General features: G+C 39.4%; 1 protein-coding gene across 1 annotated transcript; it reads right to left on the minus strand.

Annotated features, from left to right (window-relative positions):
- Positions 1-22: 22 nt before the first annotated feature.
- Positions 23-24661, minus strand: LOC112983583 (complement component C7). Its single transcript, XM_026100797.2, has 18 exons — positions 24269-24661; positions 23926-23981; positions 23137-23212; positions 21963-22104; positions 21295-21436; positions 20225-20363; positions 19214-19348; positions 17812-18055; positions 17145-17258; positions 16221-16387; positions 14984-15212; positions 14007-14178; positions 13540-13627; positions 12022-12154; positions 10506-10697; positions 7939-8035; positions 2953-3137; positions 23-1448 (listed from the first exon to the last, which is right to left on the minus strand). Exons 1-18 carry the CDS (start codon positions 24272-24274, stop codon positions 1261-1263), a joined length of 2505 nt encoding a protein of 834 aa, XP_025956582.2. The 5' UTR covers positions 24275-24661; the 3' UTR covers positions 23-1260.

A 24661-nucleotide genomic window follows, 5' to 3' on the forward strand; every position in this document is an offset into this window, starting at 1 on the left:
CCACAGAAAACAAAGCCTGCCATGCTGACAGTAGGGTTTATGTGAGGAAGCTACAGGTACAAACATGGAAACCAACAAACAGATTTTATCTGGTAGACATTTCTTAATAACAAGAAAGAAAATTTGTTACTTTAAAAATATACAAGTTTCTTGCTGATTGTACTGTATTTGCTTTATCATCCACCCTCTTACTTGATATCCAGCCAGTTGTCCTTAGCGGCATCTGAGAATAGTCAGGAGGAGATCAGCTTTCCAAACCAAGTACCTGAACTGACTTGCAAGATGCATTGTATGTGAGCAAGATGTCACTGTTTGGCTGTACTAGATAATATCATGCTTAGCTGTGTAAGGAAAGGGGTACAAGAGACCCCTTTTGTTTAGGAACAATCTTAGGAGATTGTCCAAAGGTATCTCCAGGGGTCAGTATGCAGAGATTCTCCATTTCTGTGAGGACACACTCCCCCTAATAGCTCACTTTTAGAAAGTTTTGCTATGGTTGAAGACTTCCATGTACAATGGTCTGTAAGCAGACTGGTGCTTGGACCAAACACAAATGCATATGACATGCAACTGAGTTGTCCTTGCTTACAAATTTAGCTCTTGATGATGGTGATAACAATATAAAATGGCAGGTTTTCATGAAGCGGTTCTGTGTGCAAGAAGCCATGAGTGTAAGAATTCTTTTCATTATTTCAAGCTGACTTTACTATTAATGCACCTTGTTTGACCTTTAAAGGCTTCTGGCAGGGTGACAGGTTCAATGTTGTCCATACTTTGTGCTCAACTGAATATGGCAAAGTAGGAAGAAGTTACTCTATTAAAAAGAGAAGAATTATATGTCTTATTTTGTAAAGCTTATTCTTTTCCTGGAATCTAAATCTAATCAGTGCATATGTATGTTTGTGTGGTTTTATGAAAAATATATTTACAAGTGTTAGACACTGTAATATATCACTATAAATACTAGCTTGGTGGTTGCAGTTCAGGAATGGTTTTTAATTCTGAGGGAGATGCGAAGTAAACTTGCCAATGCTAAGTTAGAGTCTAGCTAAGAGCCCTTTTGTGAGTGGTAGTGGTGAGTGTAGCTCTGCCTAATGAAGAGCCCTGATTCAGAGCCAATGAGCATAGCCTCATCAGTGGGGGTGGACTTCATGGCAGAGCTTATACGTGATAGAGCAAGATTTGAAGTATATTACTGCCCAACTGTTGACACATTTTGACATATCTCATGGCAAAAAGCAAAATGAACCGTAACATATCTTATTTGCTCTGAACGTCACAGGGCCTTATGCTGACAAGGGTGACAGTCTCCCCCCGGCACTTGCGAAGCCCAATCTCGCATTCAGTCATGGTCTGACGAACAGCAGATCCGCTTACTTCAGCACAAACCTGAACGCCTCCCTCCTCGCACTGCCCATCTTCACGGCAAACACAGCTGTTGGATTGAGCTAAGCGAAAACAGAGAGGAAAAAACACTCAGGATGGGATAAACTCACAAGGAGGGTATTCACTCATTTAATGAAAAACAGACTAATATATTTCTAGCAAAACTATAGGAGTAATCGAGCGATTTGTGGAGGGCACTTTTCCTAACCAGAAGTAACATTAACTGATACTCAGGTTCAATGGAAAAACTAGAAGTGCAACAAAGTGGCGCTCCGCTGTCACCGGAATCCAACGCAGCTACAGGGGCTTCTCCAAATTTGAGAAGTTGTTTGCTTTTGTGGGAAAAGCTTTCTGAAGATACCTGAGATATAGGTCTTGAATACATCTCTGATGCTACTGCTTCAAATCTGGTAGCACCAGTTATCACATCTGTTGCTCCAGACTCTAGATAACATGTAAGATGAGAAGTTTGTCCTTAGAAAGTAACAAATTCTGGTCACACCCTGATCATGCAAACAGTTAAAACTTGTCTTTTTATTTACATATGGGCATTTTCATTAAGATCAAATAACCCTTTCCTATGAATAAATAGGCATAGGTGTATCAGTGACAACAGCTAAATAATCAGATAAGAATAAGGTTCCCATTTGAGTTTTATTTTTTGTAACTGTGCCCTTGTTTTGGTGTTGTATGTTTAACTTTTGCCAGCATTTGTATCTGCCAAAGCTTCAACCAATTTTGACAACTTTTTGTTATTATTTTTGCATATTCCAATCTGTTAGGCAAAATATACAAACTCCTATCAAGTAATCTTATTTATTTTCAAAATATGTTAATAACTGTACCTTCTATCTGCAGCACTTCTGAAAACCTAATTTATTCCTGTATCTTTCCATTTCTGGCCACCCTCCATTAAATGCAATGTACTGGAGGACACTCAGGGAAATTAGATCAGGGAATAGAAAAGCTTCCATTGAAGACAGATTGCACAAGACTGAGACTATTTACTCTGAGGGAATATTCGCTCACCGTTGCTCATAATGTGAGAAACTGGGGATATGCAATGAAGTACAAACAAAAGTAAGTGCCTTTTCTAGACAGTATAGAACAAGACATTTAATTCCTTGCCATAAGATACCACTGGGGAAAATGCTCAGCAAGATTCAGGAAAGGATTTGATATTGCTATGGGTAGTGAAGCCTTCCACAGTTACTGTGTCAAGAAATTTAAAACAGGTAGTTATAATGAAAAAAGGATAGGGCAAGTGTTTCACCCAAAACTTCCAGACAAACCTCAAATACAGTAGCCCACTTAATGGGGACTGGGAATAAGCTTTTCCTATAGACAGTTTATTCTGCTACAGTCTCCTGAATGGTTTTATTTTCCATGGCCGGAGCTTTCGTACACCAAATACTGGATCCATGGTTTGAACCAGCTTGGCAGTTCCTATGTGCCTGATGCTTCTGGGAGGATCAGGAGTTGCTATGTAAGGACAGAACTACAGCTAATGTGTAAGTAGGGATAAAGATTTCATTTTGTTATTCGTGATTGTGAAGAATCTCTTACCATCACAGTTTTCCCATGAACGGCATGATCCACAAGATTTTTCAGCTGCCTGAGGTATTTTGCAGTTTTCTAGATTAGTAAGAGAATATTTTCTGCCCATGCACTCCAATGCATGCATCTTGCAAACAGTTAAAAGTGTGTTTCTCTTGGTTCTTTGATCTGTAGCACAGATGTCCAGGGAAGGACTGAAAAAAAAAAGCAGGGATAGCGCTATTTAAATGTACTTTTTCTTGGTACCTCTTAAAACGAGCTGAGGGAATGGAAAACATTCAGGGTCCCATTCAGTTTTTCCCATTCAGTGAGGTTCATCCTGAAGGTGCAGCAAGGGAACTTGGGACTTAGACCTATGAATAAATCAGACTTCTTCCTTTCCACAGGATGCTACACCTCAACAAAACCAGAATCTGTCCCCTTTGAAGCTCAAGGATATTATTGGATATTTTGCCATTGATCTCAGTGGCAGTGAGATCTAGACTTCATCAGTTAAGAGTTCAGACCTCAGTTATTCTCTACTATACTATACTATTATACATCCTATACATACTATATTATACATTATACATATATGTACATACACACAAACATATGGTTTTACATACATATAATGATATAGGCACATTGGCACATGTATTATTATATCACAATTATTAATTATAAGAGACGAGACTATAGTTAACATCTTTATTCCCTCCTCTCCTTTAAAAGTTTCAGCTTTTACCAAATAAAAAGTTATGATCCAACATCAGAGACAAGAGAAATTTCTGGAAATACAAATACAAAATCTCCACAGAAGTTTTATCAAAAAAATGCTCTATTTATGCAGGGGATTTACTTGTTTATTTCTTGAAATTCAGATATTGTGCTAACACCCACAAAAATTAGCTTATAAAAGCAATAATAATGATTCCTGGACAACCTTGAACGGTATTTGCTTCAGGGACAGTTCTAGGAAGGTATTGTAATTCGTTGTTTCGTGCTGTAGATGTAGGAGGGGGAAAAAAAGACCTTCCATTATTTCTGGATTTTAATCTCAAAACTCAAGCTTCTTTACTTTTACTTCACGCAATTGGCGACATCTGTGTGAAGTGAATAAAAATACTGCCTACTCAGAGTAGGTCATTCACATGCTCTCCTGGCAGCATTTTACACCCACGGGGAAATTACTACGCAGGATACAAGACAGCGGAGAGTCACTCTCAAGGTACAAAGAGCTTTGGAATACAGCTCCAAAGGCTTATTTCTCAGTTAGAGGAGCTCACAAGTACTTATGTAGAAACATCCAAAATGAGTTGATTTTAGGGTCAACCCAGGAAAAACTAGTGTTTGGTGCAGCAGAGAGGCTGACCAGGAGTGGCCGAAGGGGCCTCACGAGCCGAGCGAGGCTGCCTGACGGGGAGGGTTACAGCTGCTGGGAAAGCGGCTTGTGAGAGTAGGGAAGAGGAATTTGAAGAGGGAAGTTCTGGTAAGAAAGTACTGACACCGGGCTTGTTCGACTACTCACGAAGTGTTGAGGTAGATTTTTTTTTTTTGAGAGAAAATTAGGAAATGTTTTTTGATACAATCTATAAATAAGGCACTGATGAAAAGTGCCTGCTCCAACCTCTGGGAATGATTATTTGAGAGATGATTTTGAAGCTTCTTAAAAGAGCCGGATTTACAGAAAGTTTAACTATATGTAGCTTAGTGTTCCTTTATGGTCTCTCAAATTTGGCACATAATTCACCAGCTGATTCTGAAAACTTTGACTGTTGCACCTACCTGCAACTGAATGTACATTTAAGGATTATTAATTGTATTATAACTTCTACACATGTTAACACCTTCACTTGCTCACCAGTCCATTAACTGTTGCGCTTAGTCAAACTACCAGCCATGAAATCCCTAGCAACTTTTTGTTGCCTGAATTTTTCTAAATGCTCTTCGGTTAACATAAAGAATGAACTTAACCCTCTTACTCTGAGGCCTAAAAAGAGAACAGCCCAAAAGTTACATAGCTCCAAGCAGTTAATAAAGGAAGGCTATATGTCTGTATTGTTTGCTTGTTTGGCTGTGCAGCCTATGAGATAGGAGTGCACTGATTTATAATGTGAAACCTATCTCTTCGAACAGAAGTGTAAGAAACACTTTATTTTTAAATATCAGCTTAGATTCAGAAAAACAAACTGTGATCCAAAGGAAGCATCTAATCTATAGTTAAGTTGTTTAGTATGTTATGGTTCAGAAGCTTTCTTTGCCTGAGAATAATAAATCTCAACATCTGAGTCTTAAGGACAAAAAATTGTATACAAGGCAGTTTAATTTACCTGAAAAGACTAGGCCAGGCACAAATGCACTAATCTCTTTGCTTTGCACCACTTCAGCAACACCCAGCAGAGGGGAGGGAGGCTGCTTTAATCAGCTGCCTAAAGTTCACCACAGGGAAGGCTATTGCTGGGAAAGAAATGTAGGGAGTACACATTCCTGTTGCCAATCTCTAGCTACGATGCTGTCCCTCAAGCTCGCTGAGACTGGGTCAGCTGGACCCAGGTCAGAAAGCCAATGGAAATAAGCATGTTCAGATGCATGAGGAAAAGGATGGATACTCTATACTCATAAGAGAAATTAATAACTTGCACTCATTGCTGAGAAAGGATATTACAGGGATAGGAGGATCAGAACAGTGGAATACAAATAATTAAAGGCAAAGAGTCCTTATGTGGAAGGAATTTGAAAAATTCTGCACCTTTTACCTGAAAAAGAAGGCTTGACTAAGAACAAGCCTTTACAAAAGCACATAATATGAGAAATGAAATAGCACATGTAAGTCAGCAAATATCTTTTCTCTCTTTCACCTACTATATGAGCCAGGCAACTTTCAGTGAAACTAAAAAATGAGAAATTCAACAAGCTGGAGATGATTTTAACTTCTTAAGATTATATCCAAGACCATAAATTTTAATATAACACAGGCCAAAAACTCTTAAGAAACAGAGATGCTACATAAATAAATGTGGGGAGCAGAAAGGGGGTACTTTTGAAAAGATATTAAATCTCATTCTTCATTGTAGAGATAGTGTATTAATATAGATGAAACCTTAGCCTCCAACAGCTAAAGACTAACTGTCCTCTGAACCATTCCTTGCACGAGGGCAATTTTCCACGGAATAGCTGGTATCCATACTGTTAAACTCTCTTTGCCCTCAGAACAGGGGGACCACATCAAACTGCCTATAGTCCTTGACCGTAATGACTCCTGAACTGTGCCTGGAAATCATGTAGGAGTTAGCCCTTGCCAAAACTCTGCTAGCAAATGTTCTAGCAATTTAGCAGTGCCAGTGCCCAGGAATGTTCCCTGTCTGTAATTTATTAGGATAGATATAGTCTAAGGTGCCACGTCATGAGGGACAAATTACCCTGCACCAGCCTGTTGTGGGGTTCTTGTGCCGTCCCTGGAAGTCTCTGTTGCTTGTCTCTTGGAAATTGAAAAGACCGATGATGGGTCTGAAACCATGGCATTTCTGCATTCCTTATGAACTGTTCTGACCAGTGGCTGCTGTTGGGAGTCACCATCACAGCAAAGCAAACCAGGTTACTTCCACTCTCAGAGGAAGGACTGAGATCAGGTTACATCCTTCAGTCCTACAACCTCAATAGGCTAGCAGATTAGTCTGCTTAGACAGGTGATGATTTATCCTTCTATTATTAGAGTGTTATTTCAAGACAGAGTGAAAAGATGGCATCAGGTAACAACGACTGTTCTCTATCTTCCTGCCATTTTGAACATAATTAAAAAAATATAAACAGGCAGGCAGCAGATTAATTATAACTGAAGTCTAAATGCATAATTGAATGTAATTTATTTAACTTCCAAAGCTATCCTGACTCTGCACAGAGGCTTCCCTAGCATTGTGGAGCCTCATCATCTTCTATGTAATTGACCTCAAAGAATCCATGAAATAGAGGAGGGGTTGTTGCCTCACTTTAACGAGTAGAGTATTGAAACAAAAAGAGTAGGTCTATACTATTTAAAATATTTAGGTGTCTAAGGATAGGGAGAGTATTAGTGGGGTTGTTACAAACCTGGCCTTTATCTTCCCAAAGCATGGATGCAAGACAATGGTCTGAAATCCTAGGAAAATGCCCCATGGAACTACAAAACCTGAACTAAGCTCACCAGTTTTAATTTTCAGATGTTCAAGGTGTGCTAATTTTGGCTTAGCACCACAGTCACTATGCAGGGCACTCTTGTAACTACCTGTCTGATACATGTAGTACATATTCCACTGAGAAGTTCTGCTGCTGAGCTCTTTGGAACGTCTGGCCATCAGTGCCAGGTGGTCTTGGGTCTCTTCTTGTTACTTTTCATTTACGGTCTGTTCCCTCAAAAGTTAGCAAAGAACTCAGTGAGTGGGTGCCATCAATGCCATGTTTATTCTGCTTTATTTATCACAGCATGTAGGCTTAGATCACTAAGTAAATAAGAAACAATAAACTGTTCTGCAAGTTAGGAGGTCATAAAAGGTGACATGAGTGGTCTGCAGAGGACTGGTCTCTCCAGACTGCTGCATAAATAGGAGATTAGATTATTGTACCTTTCACAACTCTCCAGTTTCTCAGCAGGGAAAAGAAATCTGCTTTATTTCACTAGCTTATTGCTTTGATGGTCTAAGTCCCAAGGGTCTCTGTTCTAATTCTTCCTCCATTTTCTAAATCTTCAAAATATCATTTTATCTTTTTTCATCTATTTCACAGATCAAGTGGAGCTGAAATTATCCCTTCACCTTCTGTCATCTAACCAAATTCCATCACTGCTAATACCCACTGACAGCTCTGACAAGGCAGGTAAGTGATGAGCAGGACATTGATTGAGCTGCAAAGCAAACAAAGCACTATGCCTCCTTCTCATATGAGTAAAGCTTTCTAATCTGTCATGGACTGAAGACTTAAGAAATGTAATTGGTCTTGAATAAAGTGAGAAAGTCATTGCCAAATTCAGCCTGAACTTACCCACACTCATAGGGCATTTTGCACACACACTGTGACTGCTGCACTTTCTCCCATGGCTGACATTTAGGCTCTGTCACTTCTGGTTCCACACGGGGTGCTGAAGGAGAAGAACACAGACAACACTATTAATGGTCAGAAAAGCAAAGGCTGCTAAAGGGCTACTCTGAAATCATCCTATCAGTTGAGCTTAAAAGGCACTGAATTATATAACTGTGACATAAATCACATTCTACAAGTTCATTAAAAGTAACTACTTCATGTAAGGAATCTGCAGTATTAAAAAGATATAATACACTTTCCAGAGTCACTGAGCAGTAATTTATCCATGGGCTAAGAGTAAGATTGAAGTAGACACATACTGTGTTCAAGCCTAAATATTCATTCCAGTTCTGCAGTGGCTGTCTGTTTCTGCTAAACTTAACAGTGCTGAATCATAGCTAGCAAATGTTGGCAACAGCTTTATCATTAGGTTTCAGAGTTAATAGCTTCACTGCTGTGACTAGAAAAGCTGCGACTCCAAAACCCCACGTAGAAATAGCGAATCTTAATATCTATATTCACTGATGGTAATGAAAACAAGAAGTTCCAGCACATAGTCTTTAATATGAGCTAACTTCAAAAATAAAAGTAATGATGATTCTTGGGGAACTTTCGCAATTGCCCGTGTTGCTCTTTGGCTGCTGCATTATATTCTAAGCTTTGAAATGAAATAGGCCTTTGCTAAACATTCCTCCAGAGATTTCTGTAACAAGTAATAGCAAGACTTTGTTAAATCCATACAGCCACATTTTTTGAGAAAGGTTTATCCTGATTTGTGTGTTAGATTAGGTGTCTGTAGTATTCTGCTTCAACTTGAAAGTTTAATACCCCTGAACACTGTGACATTTTTAAAATAAATCTCCATCATGGATTAAGACTTGCCAAGCAAAACAGATAGGCAAAAATTGACAGAGAAGGAAAAACATAGAGTTGTAGTGCTTTGCAATACAAACACCAGGCATAGCCTTGTCTGCCTGCAGAGGGGACATTTCCACCAAAAATTGCTACGTTGTTTCCAGGTCTGGGGCTGCTGGTTGTACCTGTCCTCTGTAGTTGCCTGTTATCAACACAGTTACTGACTAAACACTTTCATCCCACCTTATTTCAGTAAGGCCAAATAGATGTGTGCCATTGTGTCCCTGCATGTATATATTTTTTATTATTTTTGTCCATTTTTATCTCATATTCCTTCTAATTTTTAACTGTTGTTCTTTCTGTTGTACTAATGTACTAATACTCCCATACAGCAAGACACAATTTGTTTCTAAAGATGGAAGCGTTCAAGACCAGTTCTAGTCATTACTGGCGTTTGAATACATGATGTAACAAAAACTGAGGAAAATCAGTCACTAAGGCTAAGCCTAAGGAGCGAGGCAACTAGCAACAGTAGTTCTGTAGCACTAGTGCTTTTGTACGTTAGCAACTATGAGCTATTTTATTTACAGGTATATTATTCCTTCTGAAATCCTCATGCTTGCTGTACACATGGATATGATATGGTGGCCAGAAATTGCAGGTGACCGAGGTTGGTAATCTTACAGGGTGCTGATCTTTGACATCCAAGCCTGATTTTCACCTGCCTTTTTTCTGAGACTGGGTGACTATGGGCCACAGCAGTTTGCTGATAATAAGGAGAAGATAGACACAAAATGCAGGAAACAAGCCTGGTCTTCTCCCTGGGGAACAGCAGTGGCTGTTAGTTTTCTCCAAGCAAGGTTCTGAGGAGGGATATGAGAACATCTGGGATGTCGGGTAAGGACGTGGCTGGCTTGAAGTAGCGAGCTCTTTGGATACTTGTACGTCGCTAGCCAGCATTGTAGGAATACACAAGAAAAAGTCTTGTCTGCCCTCCACAGCTGGAAAAGATGAACTGAGACTAAGCTTTTTATGGTATAGCCTGCTTCTCTCTGACAGTGCCTGCCAGTATCAAAACCCAGAGCTTTAGCAGCTGTTACCATGAGCTTCAAGATCCATATCCCCCTGTCCTTCAGTTCCCACAGATTTACTCCACATTAGCTATGTGACTGTCAAATGAGCAAAAGGAGTCATCCAGCCCCAGCCTTTCTTTGCCACACGAGGTCTTGGTGCGCTGAGTAGGCTCCAGATGACTTCCAGAGAAGTTATGTCTCTATGGTGCAGTTCACATGGTGGTGGTGTTACACAGCATGGGTGGAAAGTGGAGTGTATTTGGGAGGCAGAATAGGCAGCATATATCTTAGACAATCTCTTAAAATATTGCTGGTGATAATGCTTAATATCTATATGGGAATGGGAAGCAACAAGCTGGAAGGAAACCTCAAAAGAAATGTCTTAAGGCATCTTGTTTGAACAGCTTGCAGAAGCTGGTCAGTTATCTTGGCCCATGGTGAAGCATACATTCATGTCTTCTATACTTTGTGTTGTTGATATAGACATAGCTTCTCTATCACTATATTAGCTATAGTTCTGTCTATATTATATCTCTATCAGCCGTAGTCTGTACAGGAAAGAAACGCTTGCACTGCATTCAGAGGACTGCAGTGGCTTACCTGGGCTCTTGCACTGGATGGTTGTCATGTCAGGAGACCACTTGAGACTGGGCTCACACAGAATGGAGCCTGCCCCTTCTAAGTGCATGCCATGCGGACAGGACAGGGTCACTCTCTCACCGATCTCATATAAAGGTTTCCACGGCTCTCCTTGCAACCCCCCTTTGAAGGCAGGTAGGAGACAAGCGGTTTCTAAGGAATGAAGCATTTGAGATAGCCATGGTGAATTAGTGGATTGCAGAAAGCAGTCACATATTTTATCTTCTCTCAAATTCCTAAAAAACCTGAATGGAAATATTAGCATTTTTTCCTCTAGAGATATGCCAATCATGTTAGTGAAGAATATTAACTCATCACTCCAGCCAAGTGTATGTGCAATACCAAGGAGAGAGTGACAATATCTCCTCCTATTGCCTGCAGATCTGGCCCTAACTTGAACAGAAATTCTCTGTTCTTATAACCTATGCTTCTGCTAAGGGTTTGCGCTGATAACTAACATCCTAGTAGGGACAGGTCACACATACAGGACCCCGAGGACTGTGTACTGATACACAAAGAGATGGTACTCAGACAATGTGGGCTAGCATTTATTGACAATAAATTCTGGTTGGAAGGAGGAAAGGAGGGTGCTGAACAACAGACCTGAAAACTCCCAGGTCTCACTGATTGCACTCCAAGCTGATCTACAAATAAAACTTGAGGGAGAAAATACCCTAATGGTTACTAACTGGGTTAGAGGAAAAGAGTGAAGGGGAGAGATCATCCAAGCTGTAAACTGATCCTGGGAGTTAAGCTCCTACGATGAGACAGTTATTTGAGAACTCTGCGGTTGCCCAGAGCTGCCACTGGACCTTTCACTCAGTTTGGCCAGAAAGCGACGTAGGCTTATCCCAATGGTTCCTGGCCATAGCCAGAAGACTGAATTGTGCAACAAAGGTTGTTCCCACAGAAAGTAATTCCTCCCACACCCCAGAGTATTGTCCACGATCTTGAAGAGTGCACTTCTTCCTATGGAGCATTAATCAGGGATAACATAATATATAAGAATGGTATATGCTGCAATTTACTGCCAGTTTAGAAGGATTATGGAGAACTACAGAGAATCTCAGTCCTAATATAAATACAAGAACATTGCTACTCCTTTGACAGAGATTATAGGACTTACTGATCATGAGTCTTTGTGATTCTGGCTTATAACCCAAATGGATACAAACCTTGCTCTAAATAAAATAAAACTCTTTCTACATATAATATACAGGTTTGACCAGATGTGCTGGGCTTTTGTTTCACTTCCTGCCTTCTTTACAACCAGAGTTTATGGATATTTTTCTATTTCAGTATAACAATATCTAGATGCAGAGAAAAGAAAGTCAATTTAAACCTGATTCTGTCTAGGGAACTGGGAAAATACAGGAGTGTATTTCTTTCCTCCTTATTTTTAGAAAGCAGACATGGAGAAAAGTTTCACTAGAATTTGGGAATGAAGTATTTCATAATTAGAATCAGTTAGACATACTCTGGCAATATCTCTCTCCAGCTTGCCACTGTAAATTACTGCCACACTTAGCAACAGGATCACCAACAAGAGAATATCCATCTCTGCAAGTGTAAACAATGCTTTTCCCAACAGCGTATAAGTTTTCAGCATTCTGAAAGAAAAGAAATAGGAGGAATTTTGAATATATATTCTAAGAATGACCAGCAGTTTCAAACTCCTTTTGATCTTGGGGTGTGATCTTGGGATGCAGCAGTTTAGAACAGTGTGAAGTATTAATGTCATTCTACAAGGAACCAGTGGGAGTGTCTGGAATATTGTGGGCAATTCTCACTGTCTATAGAGAGCCAGTGTGCTCAAAATGGAAAAGATATTGAGGAAAAGTTGGTAGAATACAGAGGATTCTAGTTAACTTTACATAGCAAAATGAGGGTTAGAGTTGAGTGCACCTTGTGACAGAGCTCTGACAGTGTTATATACCAGAAATGGAATGGCGCTCTTCTGCCAGCATAGAAATCTACTACAAATACAGCTGTTATTAAACGTTAGTGAATTAAGCTCTTGAACAGCCTTCCAGTGGGAGTACTGGAGAGTATATTGCTTTGCTAATTCTTAGGATGGCATGTTGTAACCTTATGCATTCTTAGTGTGATATGGTCACTTAGGAGAGCTGGCCTTGAAGACACAGATCTTTTCTCATTTTATATTCCCCTCTGTTCTAAGGAGAGATCTTATAAAAAACTGAGAATATTCCACAAATTGCAGGATTCTACCTTTAGTTTGTGAACTAAGTATATCAATATGGGAAAGATCCATTGATTACAAAAAATACAGGAAAAAAATTTGGATCATGCCTCAAGCTCAGTTGTGCAGAGATATCTCATGGATTTTTAACTAATCCTCATATTTATTTTATTGACCAGGAAGACCCTAGACAGCCTCAGCACAGAGAAGGCATAATCCATACCCTGAGAAATTTAGTATCCCTTGTTAAATAGACTGAACTTTGTAATACAGTCACCAAAATAACTTGCTTCATCATAGTACCACCAAGGAACAAGAAAGTGCAATGGTTAGTCACAGGATGGAAAGTCAAAAGTCCTAAAATCTGTTTATCATTTTGCTATGGAATTGATGAATGGCCTTGGACAATTTACTCTCTGTGCTCTGTTTCTCTTTGGCTTTCTGTACTTTAATTTGTAATACATGTGGCACAGAAATGTTTTAACTATGTGTATAGGGTGTAGGACAAGATTTCTTATCTCTGTAGGTTCCATGGTGCAGAAAAGCAAAGATTTCATTTTGTTTGTGTGTGTGTGTGTGTGTGTGTGTGTTTTAATGTGTAAAGTCTTGGCTAACTTGTAAACTTAAGCAAGGAGACAATGCTGAGAAAGCTGCTATACAGTAGCTTTGATACTGAACTTATCAATACTAAACTTATCAAGACAAATACAGTTTCAAGTCAATCTCTATATTAACTTCAGTTGTGACATTGCAGGTAGGGATAGAGAAGATAATAAAGTAATAGAAATAACTTACTTGAACAAATCCATTTTCCAAGAGAGGAGGAGGTGAACAGAATTCTGTAGGAGTTACGGACACATCAAAGCAGTGTGGTTCAATGAAGCTATAAAGCAAACAAAGTACTACTAATTTTGAATTTGTTTAGCCACTCTTCTTTCCAAAATGGTATACTTCTCAATGAAGTTCATTTTCAAGACCATTACATGATTTACATCACAGTTATATTTAAATCAGGCACCACCAGGATATTTGAAAAAGAGAGTACTAAATAGAATGGTGTCAAGTTTACTGACTTTTATCCCATTTTCTAGTTCATCTCATATCAGATTCAGTTCCTGGGTTTCATTTTGTTTCAGCTTAAATATGAAAGCTGGAGGGTCAGTCAGTGACATTCTCCCTAAGTACAAAAAACTGTGCATTCTTTTGAATTAAATTTTTAAATCTTCCTGTATTTGTGCTCCAAAAGTTTCTTTTCTGCTTACCGAAAATGTTGCAACTCCTCATCTTCACAGGGTCTGCTTTCACGCTGTTCTCCTATGCATGCCTTTCCACCACCCTGTGGTGGGGGGTTGTTGCAGGTTCGACTCCTTGATTTCCTTCCCCCTGAACAAGGACTCCAGGAAGACCAGCAGCTCCAGTGTCCATCAATGACACCTACGTAACATTCGAAACCACTTCACATTAAGGCTTTTTGTCCTAAAAAAAGGCAAGTACTATTCCAAGCTAATTCAAAAACTATGACCTTACAGAGAATTCCACATTGTAATGATCTCTGTTCCCCTACCCATCCTGCCCAGCCTCACAAAGACACCTGTAAGTTTGTCTGTCTGATTTCAGTGGGGCTTCGGCTTCTGGACAAGTATAAGTCTTAGTACTAAGGGTTGAGCTGATCCCCAGTTCAACCAGTCAATCCCCTTTCCTTAATTTTGTGCCCAGCGGGATACCAGTCATGTGTGAGTTGCATATTTGAAGAGAATCTGCAATTTCTTCTGGCTTGAGGAGTATATATATGGCAATTTCCCAGTTCAGAACTTGGCTGACTTTGCTCTTTGACTGATGTGTGAAGTGCAGCAAGTCAGTGGCACTCGGAACTTAATTGTGAGAGTGTATGCACCCTAGTTTGGCAAAAGTGACTCTGGCCCATTAGTATATGAATTTCCCTGCTTGTGGGTGGAAAGGGACAAAATCACCTGTGAAACTAAAGAACACCTTTTCTTTTAGTTTATATATTTATTTATGGAGGGCTGCACTATGAGTGGTTAGTATTGTCCACTGTATTTAACAATAATTATAAAAAAATTAACAATAATTATAAAAACAGTTCTTTGTAAAGTACTGTTTGTACATGCTAAGCAGAGACAACATCAGCTGCTCATTCAGTCTGTGCAGCAGGATAAACAGACCCTGGAAACAGGAGAGTGCCACTTTTAAACTCTCACAAGCTTAAACAAGTACTGACCTGGCTGATCTTGCACGAGAGTCCCCAGTTCACAAGCTGCTCCAAAGGTGTAAGGCTTGCAGTAACACACGCACCGAGTTCCTTCCACAGCTGGCTCACCACCATTCTGGCAAGGACGACACTTGCAGGGATCATTTTCAGCCATATATTCTTCAATGGCTTGTTTTAAGTAATGCTTTTTGACGGAGGAACAGGGCACTTCCTTTACCAGCTCATACAGTGGTGTTAGCTACACACAGAAGAAGAATTTACATTAAAAACTAACATAAGATTTTAGTTAGCTAACAAACTAGTTAGGGCATCTTTCAAGACTCATGTTCAGGAACATACATCACAAATTATCTTATATGACAAAATGTGCTGATAAACTGTTCTATCCTTAATATAGCTTTTAACGTTAGCTTTTTTCTGCAAAGTCAGCTCTATTTAACAAAGTTTCTTAAAGTTATTGGCAACTTAGTTGTATTTAAACATATTTGAGATAAGAGATCACAGCTGAGATTAAGGTGTACCATAACACCTTAGTCCACCAATGTACAATAACCTGTCATCACCAAGCTATTTCCGGTCTAAAAAGCTAGACATTTAAATAAGCTATTATGTCATTTCATTAAGCAGTGATTAAAGACAGCAATAAGCACAAATATTTTGCATTCCCATGGCAGATTTTATGTCTTATGTTCTCACATTTAACTGAAAACTCCCTGATGGAATTCTGCTGCTTTTACACTATGCTTCAGCATTTAAGCAGTTCCCAAAGGGGACTTGGACAAAGTAGCGGTGATTACTCTTGTGCCAACTTTCAGGCGTCTGGCTTCCAGAATCTCCAGTTATGTCAAACTTCCTCACACAGAGAAAAGGGAGCGGTATAAAAGATATACACAGAGGTCAGCAAGCTGAGTGGAAGCTACACAGACTTGCCAACATGTAATTCAGAACATGGGCTATTTAAAATCTAGCCTCTCTCCAGCTTACCCTCTGTTCTTAAGCAGAACTCCACTAAAATCACCAGAAGTTTGTAAGACTTGCAGGTATCTACCAGTCAAAGGTTAGATTTGTGATATAGCCAGTCACTTCCTAGAACTTTCTTCCTGTGAAATCTTTTTATTTTTATAAAGTGATCTGAACGCAAAATGATTGCTGACTACAGCCTGATTAATCACCCTCTATAATTTAATCACTTCTCCCCTTGAGGTAATCCCATCTGCTCATCTCTGTTTCAGGAAAATAGCCTTACCTTTTGTTTAATTACTCTGGGATAGTCTGTCACTGATCTGGCCCAAAAGGAGTATCTCTGACTGTTCCCAGCAGGATTATTCAGCTCTAGATAACTAAGGCCAGCAACAGCACCTGGGCTTCCTCCTTCTACATAAGGGTCTCCTTTAATCTTATTGCCACTACTTCCTGTAGGTTCAGGATGAGAAATACAGAAAATATGAGCATTGGTATATTTACAAATGAGAATAGAAACAATACATGCAAAAACTATACTAGCAAGTAATGAAAGGATGCATCAGTGCAGAATGCAATTATGAGATTACTCTGTCCTCAGTAGTAATACCGTGTCAAAACCTGCAGCAGTATTTCCTAAAAGAGAAAAATATTGGCTTAGGATAAAAATGCATTGTAGAGAAGATGCAAAGAGTTGCACACAGTGAAAACTCTCCAACATCTGCAAAACAAGCTGTAATAACTAAGTTGGTGGGCACCTGTAGAGCCATTTATTCCTTTCTGTCACACAAACTAACTGCACAAACAGATCAACACCCAAACTTGCTTATAACATACAGCTCCATAAAGGCCCTGTTCAAGGAGGCCCTGGATACAGTGATGAAAATGGGTTCTACAGTCCCAGACAGATCAATCATGCGTACTTGCATCAAGAGGTCCCACACGTACAGCACATAAGCAATATCCAGTTTTCCAGCTGAGTTGGCATCTCTGGCTGTAAGGTGTCTGGAAGAGTATTAGTTATTGGGAAAGCACTGGCACTGTTTGGGTCTTGGGGAGCCTTTTAAACTGGGCACTTGGTGTCTGGGTTCCCTGTGTTAAAATAGAGCGCAGGAAAGCTGTCAACACCTGCTCCTCGTTTTGACAGTTATTTAGGAAGACACGAAAGCTGGATACATGGTAGCTGTGCAAGCTACTATTGAACATTTACCTGAAGAAGTTCGTAGCAGTTCATCCAGTTTGGAGCATTCTGTTTTCTTCTTCTTTACAATGAATGCGTTCCAGCCTGACGTGGTACACTTGTACATGTCTGTTATGCTCAGACCTGCAGAAAATAGATGCATTAACAATACCGTACACTGGAAGTTAGTGTGTATTTTGAATTAACCTCTCAGTTTCCCATTGACTTGAAAGGTGCTTTAGAAAGAGAACCACCACATTTTCTGCTTGAATTAGGAGGCAGCTGAAAAGCAGGTTCTGGCGGGAGGCCCACCTGATGCTAAAGCCTGTAGACGGAGGCTGAGACAGAGGCTGTATCTGGCAAAAGTTTATTGTTCCTTTCATCACTTTTCTCAGCAATCCCTAATCCTACAGCACTGCTCACCACTGAGTACCACCACATGTCACTTTGATGTTTGCTTCACTTGTGATTTATTCTGCTCTTCACAGTTTTACTCAACCTCCATCCAAGTAACTTTTAAACTTTAAGGTTATGTGACATTCAAACTGGAATTAGAATTCAAGTTCAGCCTGATGAGGTCCTGAAATAACTACCAGACTCTCTTATTTGATTTTACATATTACCTTGGAGAACATGCAAAGAAATATGTCTTTGTTTTTTCACTTTGTTTCTTGTAACAAATGATCTAGTACTCTACCTTCTGCTTTCATTTTGTCAGTATCCATTTTAAAAATAACTTTGTAATGTCCTCCCAGAGATCCAGAGTGTAAGAAATGAGTCCCAAAATGTTCGATAAATCTTCGGTAGGTGTTGTAATCATAGACAACAGGGAGGTTGGCAAGTTCCTTCCAGAATGGCTCCGCAAGAGTGAGAAAGTCTGGGCGGTTGTTAATAAACTGAGCAACTTCCACACTGTTCTCAATAACCATCAGCTGCTGACTCTGATGGGAGGAAAAGAAATCAGTCATGCAGCCATTTCTCTACTAGCCAGATGACATACATCTTATATTAGCTACTGACCAACAGCTCTGTCTTGTTATTAGTTGCATCTAAGCAACTCAGTGAAAATGAAAAAAATATTCTGCAGATATGAAGTATCTTTTGGGCTTTCATTTGTAATTGCTGCATCATCTTTCTTTTCTTCCTGTGTACCAGAAAACTAGCATAAGGACAGATGAGTAATGAAAATATCACTAGTTACTAATATCACTGTATCACTAATGGTGGTTTCCATCACTGGCAATGTTGCAGTACAAGGAGGAACTAGGGAGGTTTTCTTTGCACCTGATTTCTGTAGAGGAGCCTTTCTTTGTTAAGGTGCTCTAGCCACTTTGAGGATGCTGCTGAATTTTAAAAATCTATATACCTACACAAGAATGGTCACCTCAGCTTCTCAGTGCTGCTTTCGAACTTTGTTATGATAAATCTCAACATACATCATTGTTAGTGTGGTAACACGAGCTTGTCTTCTGTCAGCTTGGGGAACGTCAAGTATATGCACTTGTTACTTGCTTTTATTTACTCTAAGATAAAGGTTTTACCTCTTAATTGACCATTATTCTCAAATTATTTATTTAACCCTTGTTTTTAAATAAGCCAAAGGCAAAGGCGTAAGCACTGTGGCTTACTGGCTGCATAAGATACTGGCTATCTTTCTTCATTTCCTACTAGTGGGAAATGAAATAATTCTGTGATTAAAACTAATTTTATTTTACAGAATTCTTTCGCTCCAAGTTTCTGACACATGTATTACTAAAAAGTGCATTAAACTGTTAGAAGAAAATAGAAAAATTTAATCAATTATGAGAAGAAGCTGATGTTTTTCTTTCTCAAATAGGAGAAAATCAGCTAGCAAATAAATAAATTACTAATAAAGAGGTGAAATGGAAAAAGCAACAATAGCAGCAAACTCAGCCTAACTGATAAGCCAGATCAGTGATGTCTTTGTAAAGGTTTAATGAGATTTTTCTTTTATGGACTGTGTGCCAAAAATATCTGGATAAAATAAATATTTGTGTCTCACTATGAAAGTACAATCAAAAAATAATAACCAGAACCTTTATGCAAAATACTAAGCCATACTGACACTTTATACATACCTTTTGACTGTTTTGCAGATTTTTATTCTGTGAAAAGCTGTGTCCGCTGTTTGATTTTTCATACCTCTCTGCGTGCTTCATATAAGACCAGCTACTGTTGAAAAACTCATAACTAAAATCATTCTGAATTTTAACCTAGAAGATGGAAGATAAAATTCTATAGAAAGAGTTTTATGAAGGATGTTAAAAACAATAACATGGAGCAGAGCAAATACTTCCTGATTCAAAAAATGTTATGGTCTCTTCAGGCCGAATCCATCTGAGATGATGCATAAACACTAAAAGAAGTGAACACTGGAAGAATCAGTTGGCTGACAGGAGTATTATTTGTGTGTGTATATATATACATATGTATATATATGTATATAAAGTAAAGTAATATGATGCATTAAGGATTGTTTAGCATGCTTTTGATAAGGGGGAGAAGAACCAAATCTCTTAGGCATATGACTTGAAATAAGAAATAAATATATAAAATCTCTCTGGAAGGTCTCCATGAAGCACCCCAAAGCCATGTGCACAAAAAATTTCTTAGGGTGATTCAGGTTGCTACTCATGCTAAGGAGATGGCTTGGCATTCAGTCTTACTGTGAGAGAAGTAGAAATGACATCCAGGAAATGATGATTCTTTTCGCTTCCTTTATAGCAACACACTGACCAGTTAGTATCTTAAAATAATAAATAAAATGCCATACTCTGTGGAGATTAACTGAAACAGCTTTAGCATGTGGTGGCATATGGCCCTCAACACTGCTGCTGCACTGAAGCTTTTTGCTACTGTTGTTTGTTTGATAGGTGTTCAGGAGACAGCTGTGTTTGGTGGCCTGGGATCCTTCTCTCAGTTCATGGTGGAAGAGCTGCAAGTGGAACTAACAGACTGGAGAGAGGGTACAGGCTTCATTTATCTATGTTTAAGGAAACCTACTTGTCAAGAGACCTTACCTGTTTCGCATCATTATACCTGTTTTAATCAAGACTCTAAAGATAAAGCTGTGGTTAATGGACACATACTTGGAACGTATAAGCGAGAACGCTTTCACTCAGCCTGTAGTATTCTCTCCCATCGCCACTAAACACCTTTCTGCATTGTCCTCCAAAGCTTCTCGTATGAATCACTCTTCCCTTAGTCTCACCAGTAGTGGCATCAAAGCTACGAGAAGAAAAACATGAAACATCCCAAATGATATGACTATGCTGAAGAAACCCGAGTATTTTGCAAAGCTACAGATCGGATGCATAAACAGAAATTCATATGGATTCACAGTACTAAATGCAACAATAAACAAAAGGGCCAGAATTGCTGCTATGCATTTTTAGACTTTTTTCCTACTGATGATTATATGTTATTGGTTTACATATCACATTTAGATAAATGTATTTAAACATCAGGAATGAAAGATAGAAAGCTTTATTCTGTGCTTCAAATCAAAAGGCCAAATTCACAGGCACATTCTGGCTGCACTGAGCCACTGGCATGATGGAGACAGTTGTACCAAATAGCTGGGTGGCTGCCTGCTTTGCTTTGGTGAAGGGGTAAAAGGAAACCTCAGCAAAAACAAAAAAAGTGCAAAAATTAAACTCATGCTGATTCTTGGGTTTTTTTGCAATTTGCAGCCTTTCAAGCCTGCAGAAGTCAGATACACATAGCTGAAGGGAGACTGCTCCCCACAAAGACTGTGTGGTACTGCTGACATCAGTGTAGTACAGTTACATACAGCTACGGTGGAAAAGCGGTTTTAATTTGCTGTTCTCTGTGCTTATATATCACTGCCTTCTGTTAGGTGCAACTTTGCATTATAAGCCATGTTTTGTAGTTCAGCTGCATGTTAAAGGGCATCTTCAGATTATCATAAAACCTAGATCTACTCTCACTAAAACTGATTTTCATTTAGGGTAGGTAGCTAAGGACCTATTCTTTGGATAAGAATGTGCTGACATCTGGAGATTAAAATCATTCTTTTCCATATGGGCAGTTGACTAGAAGCTCAGGAAGTGTTATCTACACAGCCAGTGGTCATAAGTATAACGAAAGTGTAAATTTATTTAGCATCAGTACTAATGAGCTTTGCACAGAACATTACCCTGTTCCTGTAAGTTCTGAATTTGGAGGTGTTTTATCATTATCACATACGGTCCTCTTCTCTTCACATCGATCTTCATCAGCACCATCTTCCTCACAATCCTGATCTCCATTGCACACAAGAGATCTGCTAATACACTGACCTAAATCAAAACAAAAATGCACAATTATTACCACATTAATTAGCTCACTCAATCCCATGGTGAACAGTCTGTGCCCAGGACGGCTTGTGAAACAAGAGTAGATGTAGACATAAATAAATAGTGCATATCTACACTTGAGGGAACCACAGCCATTCAAGGCTTATAATACATTAATAAACCAGTTGACTTCTAAATTTATTTCCTGTTCCTCCTGAATTTTCATCCTTTGACCACATCCTGTGTGATTGTGATTGTCTTTCTGATAGCACCAAAACATGTTTATCCTGTTGCTCTGTGATAAATTTCAGAAGAACTGCAGCATATTATTTGCAAAGCTTTGCGATACCCCAGATGAAATTAAGAACATGCATAGCCAAGGCTGAATAAAAGAAAACTTCCTGTTGAATCAAATGTATCTGTAGGTCAAGGGTTCTGGGAAGCAACTGCCCGTTGACTAAATTTCAAGAATCACAAGGTCTTCTTAATTTTAAGTACTAGAAAATGATGAAAAACATCTTAATGATACCTGAAAAACACCTGAACCGATCACCACAGCCATCCTCTGTTGGGCATCCCCGTGTGGGAGTGCATTGTCTTGTTTCAAAGGCATCCCCAGAGCAGGGATTTCCCCCAAACTGGCCATAAACTGCTACTGTCCGTCTCCGAATCTGAATGCAAATCAAAGGAAACCTTAGAAATCCAAATGCTTTACTCCTGTCAAGATACTGCTACCACTCTTCTCCTGTAAGGAGATGAAACATTCACTGATTTTGTTCTGAGGACAACCATACTTCATACTACCACAACAGGGCAACAAGCTCACAATCTAATAGAAAGACAGCTACTCTATCTACACGATCATTAGCCTGAGCCCTGAACTTGGCTGCTTTGTTGAAAAGTCTACTCTGAAACCACGAGGAAGTTGCTGACAAATTTCTATTTTGTTTTATATTTTTAATAGGACCAATCATGCTTGATATGGATTTGCTAAAATCTTTCAACATCATAAACAATATCCTAAAGGAAAATGTTAACAACTAACATTGTGAGCTACTTTTTGTTTCCAGAAAGATTCAAATGCATTCTCAGCTCAGATCTTTAATTTGGATTAATTTCTTCCTAATTCATGCAACATCAATGGAAACAAGATGGAAAGTCAAAAGCAAAAGTAACTTCAACATGAATATAGAGTTGCGCTGTAAAAATCATCAACTTGTTTTTATTGGGGATAATATTTTGCAACAAAGCTTTCTCTTCTTGGCACATTACTCCTCTAATGAAAAATCAATGGAGGTGGTACAAATCAATCAGTGGCAGCCGAGGAATTGTCTCAGTTTATGCAACAGTTTGACAGAGCTTTTTGGAACTATTACCAAAATAAAAACTGCATTAATTGTTCCATGACATGAATATCATAGCTTTGAAAGGAACATAGAGAGGGGACAGTGGAGGGTTTCCCTTCTCTAGAGCCCAGTAACCCTCTTATTCTGCTAGGAAGAGGCACTTCAAGTGCTTCTGCTTATCCTTTTTCTTCATTTCTTCCTCACCCCAGAACAGGCTCTTCTGACTTTTTATATTGAACACTACACTGCTGTAGACACAAAATCATCCAATTTGGGGTTTAAAAGATATAGTGGCTCCTTAATTACTGGAATATGCTTGTGAAGTCATGATTGCAGAAAAAGTGTGTCTGTCTATACCTGTTTTTTAGTACAGCCATCACACTCGGACCACGGGCCAAAAGAATTCCAGCGGCAATGGACTGGATGGGAAGGGCTGCTCCAGTAGTATTTTTTGCATTATTAAAAAAACAAAAGGGGAAAATTGTCAGGGGTCTCCATACATGAGCATTAGTGCAAACCTTTCTGAAAGAGCAAAAAACAAACCTTCAATAAAAATACAGTGCATGATCAGATGCCCTCTGAAACCACTGGGATTTGCTTTTCAAGTGTGAAAAGAATGAGATCAGTTCCTAGTTGGGCTTCCCAGTCACTGAACAACAGAAAAAACTAGGCACATTCACACCATCCTGAAGGCCCATAGGTAGATGTCAGAGTTGGTGCATGTCATGGTGTGTGCAAGAGACCATCCCACAGCAGCGCTCATACAGTGAGTTTGCAAATGGGAGGCACTCAGGCTATAACGGGGGACCAGGGCTAGCTGGGGGCAAGCTACGCTGTGCTTTGCAGCGTGTCGCAGGTGTGCAACACACAGTGGCTCACGTGCTGCCGCTGCGTGCATGCCTCCTGAACAGCAGCTGACTCTTCTGGCTTGTTCAGTGTGGGCGGAGATAATGGACACCGTAATTCCTCACTCTTCTTGCTATTTATGGCGGTGGCAGTGCCAACACAGACCAGTGTCTTCTCTCTCCCAGAAAACATATCTAAAGACCTCTTTAAGCCCCACCCCATGTCATGCACCAGGAGAAGTTGTCTGTTAAACTATACATGCTCAGTCTTCAGTATATAGTTTTCTAAAGAAATAATCACCTGGAAAAAATGGGAATGAAACCTGAAACCTCCAGCAAGAGAAAAATCCGCAGCACCTGAAAAAGAGAAGCAAAAGATTGCTTTGCTTTTCTGCTTTTTCCTTTAGATTGTGCAGCTGTTCTAACTTTCTACAATCTTTACACAACAAATAAAGGACGGGGGGCAGGCTAATAAGGTCTAATTCCTCAGCTTCTTTGTGCAAGCTGTTGGATTTCAGTTTTCTTCTTTCTTGCAATACTGCCCAATTACATTTGCAGACAAGTATTTCTCTCTATAAATTAATATTTCATTGCACTTGGTGTAATTACTTCATCAGTACAATTTAAGTAAGCAATTGTCTTACCTTCATGTTAGATGAAACACTCAGATATCCAGCAATTACTGGGGAAAATGCACTTCCACTCAATTCAGCAGCTGAAGGAGTCAGTCAGTCTGTCTGCTTCCGTATGTCTCTTCTTACTCTACCTTGCTATTATGCTTTTCCTTCCCCCAAAAGGCTAAATATTGCGGAGGAATTTTTATCTTGACCCCATCTAATCCCCTCCAGGGACACACTCTGCTCTTGAAGCTGCTCAATGTTTTTAAAACATAAATCAAGGCTTGGCTAGGCTGACTGGGGCTGGCATAAAGTTGTGGGAAGCACTTACTGGAAGAACATTCCTCTTTTGCCTATCTTCTGTGTCACAGTTTCATTCCTCTGAACAAGACTTTTCAGAGATCCCAACCCAAAGCTGGT

This window comes from Dromaius novaehollandiae, chromosome Z, assembly GCF_036370855.1.
Source record: "Dromaius novaehollandiae isolate bDroNov1 chromosome Z, bDroNov1.hap1, whole genome shotgun sequence".
In the NCBI taxonomy this organism is placed as follows: Eukaryota; Metazoa; Chordata; class Aves; order Casuariiformes; family Dromaiidae; genus Dromaius; species Dromaius novaehollandiae.

Excerpts from the sequence above, each read along its gene's own strand:
- LOC112983583 (XM_026100797.2), bottom strand. Across the intron at positions 20,364-21,294 it reads TCAGAACTTACAGGAACAGG|CTTTGATGCCACTACTGGTG; the intron begins GTAATGTTCTGT and ends TTCTTCTCGTAG. Across the intron at positions 10,698-12,021 it reads TGGAGAGAGATATTGCCAGA|AAACCGCTTGTCTCCTACCT; the intron begins GTATGTCTAACT and ends TTCATTCCTTAG.